The 8,650-nt window shown below is 28.7% G+C and overlaps 1 protein-coding gene across 1 annotated transcript in view; it reads left to right on the top strand.

The window, feature by feature from the left end:
- Nucleotides 1-4,726: 4,726 nt before the first annotated feature.
- Nucleotides 4,727-8,650, top strand: part of LOC117175286 (bromodomain-containing protein 4-like) — an 8,793-nt gene continuing 4,869 nt past the window's right edge. Inside the window, exon 1 of the mRNA XM_033364996.1 lies at nucleotides 4,727-6,040. Coding sequence (XP_033220887.1) covers nucleotides 4,727-6,040 — 1,314 coding nt within the window. The remainder of the gene's footprint in view (nucleotides 6,041-8,650) is intronic.

Here is an 8,650-nt window from a genome sequence, read left to right on the forward strand (position 1 = left end):
CAAATTTAAATATTCGAAATGAGATAATTTTAAATTTAAATCGCGTCGAATTGTACATTTGTTATAAATTAAATTATTTAATTTCAAAAGCACTAATTAAAATTTTCTAAAATTTCAAAAGCTTAGACTTAGTTTTATATTTGTTATTATATGTTATTTTTTGTAAAGTTTAAGTCTGTATAATTATCTTAACAACTTTTTTTATTTTATTTTTTAAATCGAAAATTCAAATCTTGACGGCATAAAAAAAATGGAATATCAAATATATGTCATTTCAACATATATACATTTATATATATTATTTTTTTTTTTTAAACACATTTATATATTTGAGAATCTTTAAAATGCTGTGAAATTGTTGAATGAAAAAATTTAATTTTGGATTTTCCATTATTTTTCATGCTGTCAAAATTTGAATTTTCGGTTTTTCAAGAAAAGTAAAAAATTTGTTAGGATAATCTTGCAGGGCATTCAAAAAGCAACATTTTTCTTCTCTTGACTATATGAACTCACATCTATCCCAACACTGCTGAAGGTTGGTTTCCTTCTCAGTATAAAACACTAACCAACTATGACTCTTTGGGTTGAAACTAACCCCCTCCCCCTCATTAATCGAAGTTTCTTGGAACTGTCGTAGTAACTAGACTATCATTTCTAGACGCTTTGAGATACTCTTTTAGGGAATTATTAGGAGATTAAGCAATGGGGCACCACAACTGCGTTATAGAACACGATGCGATAGAAAACTCAATTGAAAAATTCTGTGTCACTCAGGTTAGGGATATAATTATGGAGTTAAAAAACGGTATGACTCCTGTGTAGACAGTATGTATCTGTTTTAATTCCAATGCACATTATGAATTGTAATGATATACATTTATGTAAATAATGTACAATTTCATAGACAAACTCGAGTGTGAAGCACGGCATACGTGATGAGAATGTGTTCGTTAAAGCCGAAGGAGCTTTAACAAAAGAGAATTCACAATAACTAAATTACTGTGATCGATGCTTTGACCTTTAGTTTTTAAAATTCTGTGCACAAATGTAGGGAATATGCAAAGACCGAGCGCGTAGCGCGAGGGAAATACATTATCGATCGCGAACAGTACCGCGCGCTAAGCGCGCTCAAATGTTGAATTTATTCACTTTTAACAATAATTTGCCGTTGATAATCATATATAAAATAGTTTAAATTTGTGTCAATGAGAAAGAGAAGTGTGATCTAGAGATACAAACAAAATTAATCTAATTGTTTGCAGTCGACCTAATAAATTTTAGATGAATCAAATATTTTTAATGGTTAAGTACCAGTCAAGACTTTGTTTATAATAATAATGTTATATATAAATAAAATGTCTGTTCGAAAAAACACATTCAAATCCGTGAAAAAATAGAGCCTCCAGATGATTATGAATAGTAAATTCTTCTTATTTTGAATTAAAAAATAAATTGCTCCACTAAAAAATAGGTTTCTAAATAAAATATTAAGAAAAATAAGGACCTATATTTAATTTATCTAAAAAATTACCCTTATTTAATATGGAACGAAAAACAGAAGCCGCAATTATTTTTCTCGTTGAGAAATAATTGAGTGATGTAATAACAACCTTGAATTGTCAGAGATGGCAGTAATTTTTGTTTTTATAAACATTCTGGTCAAAATTCAGACTTAAACTTTCAATATTAATTTATTTAATTAAATTTTAAATATATGTTATTTTTAATTTAAAATAAAAATGAACTCAAAATGCGTAATTTTATTTTTATATATTTAAATTAATCAATGACATTTTTTGTATTGTTAGAGATTTGTATTAATTTATTTTAAAAAAAATATATATATATAGCTTTCAAGAGTCAGTTTTATGAAATTTGGTTAATTATTTTCTTTCTATACATTTTTTGACCTTTTTTAAATGAATACTAATTCAAATAAATATATAAAGTAATTTTTCGAAGGCACGTGAAACGAAGGGAAAAAGGAAAATATACAATTTCAAAAAATTACGAAATTTCGAAGGCTTATTTTTAGGAAAAAAGATTTCGATTTCATATTTTGCATCCAAAAATATCTAAGGATTTTTAAGTTTCTTTGATTCTCCTATTTCAGATTTAAGAGCATTCAATTTACTATTTTCTATAGGTTTATTTTTTCTCTATTTGCCCAACAAACAAGCAATTTTAATATTTTGTGATATTGATGCATAACTAATATGCCTTTGTTCAAATTAAAATTATTTAGAGGTTTTGAACTCCTGAAATAGCAGAAAGATAAGGAACGCAAGTTTTTATTGATATTTTTCTTCATTGATATTCCTCTTGATTGATGAGTAACAGAAGAATGTGCTTCGCATTGCAGTTGATTGATTATGCAAGTGTTGTGCGTTTTATGCATTATCAATCAATTTGTAAAATAAATCTGAAAAATTAATTAAAAAAACTTGAAAAGAAATACTTATATTTTTATTTTTATAATTTACTTGTTTCAGACTATTGTTTTGAAAATCAAGCTCTTTCTCGAAACTAAAGTTGCAAAAAAGTGTTCTAATTAATATTATAACCTGAAAGCATCTCTAATTTATATAAATCATACAATTTTTTATGCATATAAATATTATAAAAAACTAATCTTGGAATCAATTTAAATGTTTAAAACAGCAATTTTTAAATCTATCGGCTTTCGATTTATCTAATTTAAAGAAAACACCAATTTCAAAGTATTTACTGTTCGTCTGCGAAAACTCTTACTTATTTAATTCAGCTACCGATTTTTCGCTGATTCAAATTAAGTGTATACCCGAGTAAAAATGCTTAGACTTCAATTCGACTTAGTTATGTCTTAAGTTCGTCTCCAAGACATTGACGTCCAGGTGCGTCTTAAAACTGAGTCGAGACATAGACCTTCGTCTCACTTTTATGGCCGCGACAGTTAAATCGTCGTGTCAAGTTTTGAAGTTTTAAAGTTTTAAAACTTTTCTTAAGTCGAGCCTTGTCTTGGATAAGACGACGTCTACTTGTCTCAAGACAAGCCTTGTCTTGGCTGGAATGGTCGAACCTTTTTCTACTCATAAATGAGATTAATATTAATGTATGAAAAATTTGTAATTATTAAATTAGTTATTTTTAATTTAAATATTCCGAATCTTTGGGTCTCAACGATTATAACCCTTACAATTTTTCTTCAAAAATATAAAAACTCTAACTTTCTAGAAAGATCTCCTAAGCCGTTAGAAATACGCAAAAACAAACAAAATTTTCGGTATCATCGTCAAACAAGTGTAATGCAAATGAAAACCCGCAAATAAGTTAATCGAATATACATATTGTATAAAAATATACAAGATTGTTTAATCATTAACAAATATTAGCTTTTATGAAACTCAGAATGACCCTTTTTGTTAGGACATGTATACACTCGAAGTTATAAACCGTTAGTCTTGGAATCATAAAAATTTGACTCAAGAGATAAATTTATGTATTCAAGACTCCGTCTCAAAACTGAGACACGCTAGAGTCGAACTTTTAGACTTCAGCATGTATTGATTAGGGGCAATTCAAGCCGAACTCAAGTCGAAGCATTTTTACTCGGGTACTTTCATAATTTTTAATAATCAAATTTTGTAAACACTTTAAAATAGCTGTCGTGCCAAAAATCAGGTCTCTGTAAAAAAATCTGTACGGTTTAAAGAATTAAAATGATGCTATCATTCATGTTTTATTAAAGAAAATACATGACTTTTTATGCAAAAAGCTTAAACAATATAAGAAAAATAATTATTTATAAAATAGTTTCTGTAATTGAATTTTTTCTTAACGTCGCTTCTTGCCAATTTAAGAAATAGATCAATCTTAATAATTCGTGGGTTTTTGTCGAGAAGACATTCCCTGCGGCTGTACTGTTTCAAATTTTAAAACCAAGTAAATAATCATAAAATATAAATATTTAGCCAAGAAAAGTTTATTTTTTTTAATTGTTATAATGATTTCTGTCATGGGAAAATTTCCATCTAAATTAGAAACATTAGAGTTGCAGAGAATGTTCTTTTTCCTAAATGGAATTCATAATTTTTGTTAATTCAACCATATTTCAAAAACTGGTTAAAAGCGATAATAAAAAACAATGCCTGAGAATAAAACACTTTAAACATAAACTTCTTTGTAATTTTTAAAAAGGCTTCATTAAAAATAATGTTTTTTATTCGAAATTAAATCACCAGTAATACTATTTTGATACTAAAATTTATTAGACTAGATTTTCCAGAGATTTGATTTTTACACGACAAATCTCAGGTTGGAAAGAATTCACATCTAAATGATAAAATATTCAAATTTTGAATCATATCAATCTCGATTATCCAAATATATAAATTTTTAGAAATGTTAAAACAATTGCCAGACAATTTAATTTGATATCATAGGTAAGCTTATGAAATTGCAAATAACTTGTTAAAATGTAAGTTTTTTAAAGACATAATGCATAATCAGAAAATTTTATATTAATTTTGTCGCAATCAAAATATTGTGTCATTATGAAATATCGACATTCATTGAATACGAAGCACAACTCTCATGCAGGTAAGATGCTGTAAAATCGATAAGTTCACATTATTTGTGAAATCCAACCAATACTAACAATATTGCTACTTCGGCCGACGCAGTCAATATTATTTGTCGAATCGTTATACAATTTGATGATGACGCGTCTTTTTCAACCGCGCAAATAATGAAGAAATCAGAGCACCACCTCCTACATGGCTGTGCAATTTTGGTACTTGAGGAATTGCAACATCTGCGGCGTGCAAGATGCTATTCGGCAAGACCTGCATTCTTTTTAAGTCGAACCAAAGCGCATCTCATCACCAGTTCCAGTTACGGCTTCATTGAAATCATATCTCGAATCGGAGAGGCCATGCAACTTCTCTTGTTAACTCTCCTCTTCTTGGGTCTTACCCTGACCCAATCGACACCAGTGGCAAAGAAGGTTGAAAAAAGAACAGCGATTGAGAGTACCAAGACTGAAATTTTACCAAAATTCTTGAACGCGAAAGATGATACTGAAAAATTCAAACCCAAAACTCTCAAATTCGAAGAATCCAAAATCGAAAAATTTATCGATGACAAGAAAGACGAGAAGGTGAAAGAAGGCCAGGATCTAAAGAACGATGATAAATTAAGGCCAGAGGATGACTCGGAAACGCTAGAAGTCGATCGAGAGAAGAAGTCGTGCAAGACAGTTAAAACACCAGCACCTCCACCAACAAAAATCTGTTTAGAAATTGCTAGTTCTCCAGGTGAAGTGGAAATTTGTCAGGATGATCCACCACCTCCTCCACCTGTAGAAGAACGAATTAGCTTTGAACCTCAGCCGGTTTTTGAAATACCACAACAGGTTATTTGTGAACAACCTCAAATTATGTGCGTGCCTGCTCCACCACCTCCGCAACCCAGCACGATTTGCTATGAAGCTGCTCCACCACCACCTCCACAGCCCAGCACTATTTGCTTTGAAACTGCGCCACCACCACCTCCACAACCCAGCACTATTTGCTTTGAATCTTCTCCACAGCAAATAATGCATCAGCAACCATCAGTTGTTTCAGTTCTACCGCAGATGCTTCAGCCACAAATTATTCAACCTCAGATGGTGCGACCACAAATGATTCAACCTCAGATGGTTCAACCACAAATTATCCAACCTCAGATGGTTCAGCCACAAATTATTCAAATTCAGCCTGAGTATACGCAACCACAAACGATTCAATTTCAACCTTCTAAGCACAATTTTCAACCTACTAAATTGCACCACCAATTCCAAAAGAAGCAGTATCAAGGCCATAGACACGGAAATGCCAATCTCGTTCAACCTAGTGCCCCAATCATGCAATACCCAGCGCAATCTCAACTGACGAGCTGTACTTGCCAAGTGACAGAAGGAAATTCTTTCAGTAGCGCACCTGGTTCATCAGGAACTTTTGGTATAAACCCTACTGGACCAACTGCTCCTGGAGCAACTGTAGCAATTTCTGACGGTGGTGTAGTGAGTATATATTTCTTTCATATGTTGTGCAATTTTGTTTCCTTGTTGTTTCTTTTCAAATATATTTTATATATTTCTGAAATTCAAATAGTTTTTTAAAAATATTTTAAAATTAATTTCTATGCAAAAGCAATTTGATCCTAAAAGCATTTGAAAAGCCCAGTTCGAAGCATTTTATTTGTTATTTATACATACTGAAAATTATTCAGATTTGAAGGCATCTAAAAGAATAGCGTACAAAGCAATTTTAATTTAAAGTAATTGAAATTTAAATAATGTACAATTTTAAATCAATCTTTCTTTGGAAAATATTTATAAAATTAATTAATTCTTTATTTTAATTCCTAGCTTTTTATCTTAACTAACTTCGTAAATGGTGCGCTAGATGTGCATGTGGTTTTTTAAACTTTAAGGCCTACGAACAACTTTTAATAAAAAGCACAAATTTCAAATCAAATTCTTATTTGTTAAAAATGGTTGAAAAGTTAAATTCGGGCTAAAATTAATTCTTAGACCTGACAACAAGAAAATAAGTATTATCGATTTGTTTTTAAAGTTATATCAATATCATTTTTCTAGGATTCCTTATAGAATTCAAAAATGTGTCGAAAAAGAATGTAGAAAATTTGAAAGAAGCCTATTTTTACAGAAATTTATGACCTTATTGGAAAAATTCGAGTCGGCTTACAGGCCTGAAAGGAAAAAAAGAGAATTGGAAAAAATTACAATTATTTGAGAAATTTTCGAAAATCTTCTTAAGTTTAAAAATATATTTATTCTCTTCACCACTTATAGAAGTCCTGAATATCTTTTAAACCGACTATACGTTTTCTTAGAATTTCTTCAAATCTTTCAAAATTAAAAAAACGCCATAAAATCTTCCCGATTTCTTTTCGGAATCAAATAATAATTTTCCAGAGTTTTCAAACATTTAAGCCTTCTAAATATCTTTTAATAGGATCCAAATTTTTGAAAAATTCTACTTAATCAAAGAAAAAATTCGGGGACTACAAAAATCTGCAAAAAAAAATCTTGACGAGCTTTACATTATTCTTCTAACTTTAACACTTCTGAATATTCTTTAAACTTTTTTGAGTTTTTTGTAATAACTTAAACTTTAAAAATGGCAAAAAATTACTTTAAAATCGACACTGATGTGTGGAATGTTAAGAAATAATGTGAAATGTTTTGATTTTTTTGAAAATTCTCTTAAAATTAATTGTTCAAAATAAAAAATCGTTTTAAATTTTTCCACGAATTTTAAGATAATTGTTTCACTCGGTTGAAACCTTTCAAAATTTTTATAAAGCTTCTACATTTTTTTCGAATCCTTCAAAGACCTCCTGAAAGTCATATTCACGCAGTTTCGCAACCAATTAGGTCTTCGCAAACTACGTACGCGAGATCTCGATACTGAAAATTTGTAAGAAAAAGGAATAATTAATTTAAATTAAAAAATTTAATTTTCGAAATAATCTTATTTCGCACAGAATTAAACTTTTGAAGAATACAATCTTGTAACCACTAACACTTTAAAGTTCTTCATTTAAACTTTTTATTATTAGAATTGCCTGAACATCTAATTTGTAAGAAATTATAATTTCATAATGTTAATTATTTTCTATTAATGTGCTAAAGTGTTTGAAAAAATAATTTAATTTATTGTCTCAAAATAAAAACTTTCTTTCTTGAATGGAAATTTCTTTAAACTTTAAACCTGAAAATGATTTTAACCTGAACTTATTTCCATTTGAAAGGTCTTTCAATTATAACTTTTATTTTAGAAACCTTCAAATTGTTTTAAATCTGAATGGAAAAGAACCAAAGAAAGTCATCTTAATTTATCTTGAAAATATAACATTCAAGCAACGCTAATATGTACAATAATTCAATCGCAGAATAATATTTTAACTCATTTATTAAGAAATTAATAGTTTTATCGTATTTGTTTCACATTTCTCTATAAGAATTTGACATATAAAACATAATAAAACAAAAGAATTACTAACTAATTACAAAATATAATTACAATTACAAAATATTTAATTACAAAATACAATCAGCAAATCACAAAAAGTTACTTATTAATAAAAAATGTGAAGCAAGTAAGAAAAAACCATTATTTTTTTTGAAACTGAGTTAACATTTTTTTACTAAAGTACTTATAATAATGGTAGAGTAATAGGGATTAGCTCTGTATGTATAAAAACTTAAAACATGCATTTTCAGGATATTGCTAAAATAAAAACAAAAATAAATCAAAGATGAAAAACTCAAACATTGGACCTCTAAATCATATCCAATTTTGATTTCTTTTTTTTTTACCATTTTTGTGACTAAAAAGGTACAATTTGACTGGTGTGTGTTTAATTTTTTTTGTAATCATCCTAAAATTTTTGCATATAAGTATACTATACAGTATCGAAGTTAATTTCTTTTAATGTTAATTATACATATGAGTTAAAATTTGTTCTCTTAAATAGATTGAAAGCTATCAGAATACTATATAAAATGAGCCAGGATTAAGGAATTTCGTCAATTTTTAAATAAGATATTGCAAAAATTCGGAGACATCTTATATGCAGTGGGGAAATAATTATAAAAAATAAA

The sequence above is a fragment of the Belonocnema kinseyi genome, chromosome 6, assembly GCF_010883055.1.
Source record: "Belonocnema kinseyi isolate 2016_QV_RU_SX_M_011 chromosome 6, B_treatae_v1, whole genome shotgun sequence".
Classification (NCBI taxonomy): Eukaryota; Metazoa; Arthropoda; class Insecta; order Hymenoptera; family Cynipidae; genus Belonocnema; species Belonocnema kinseyi.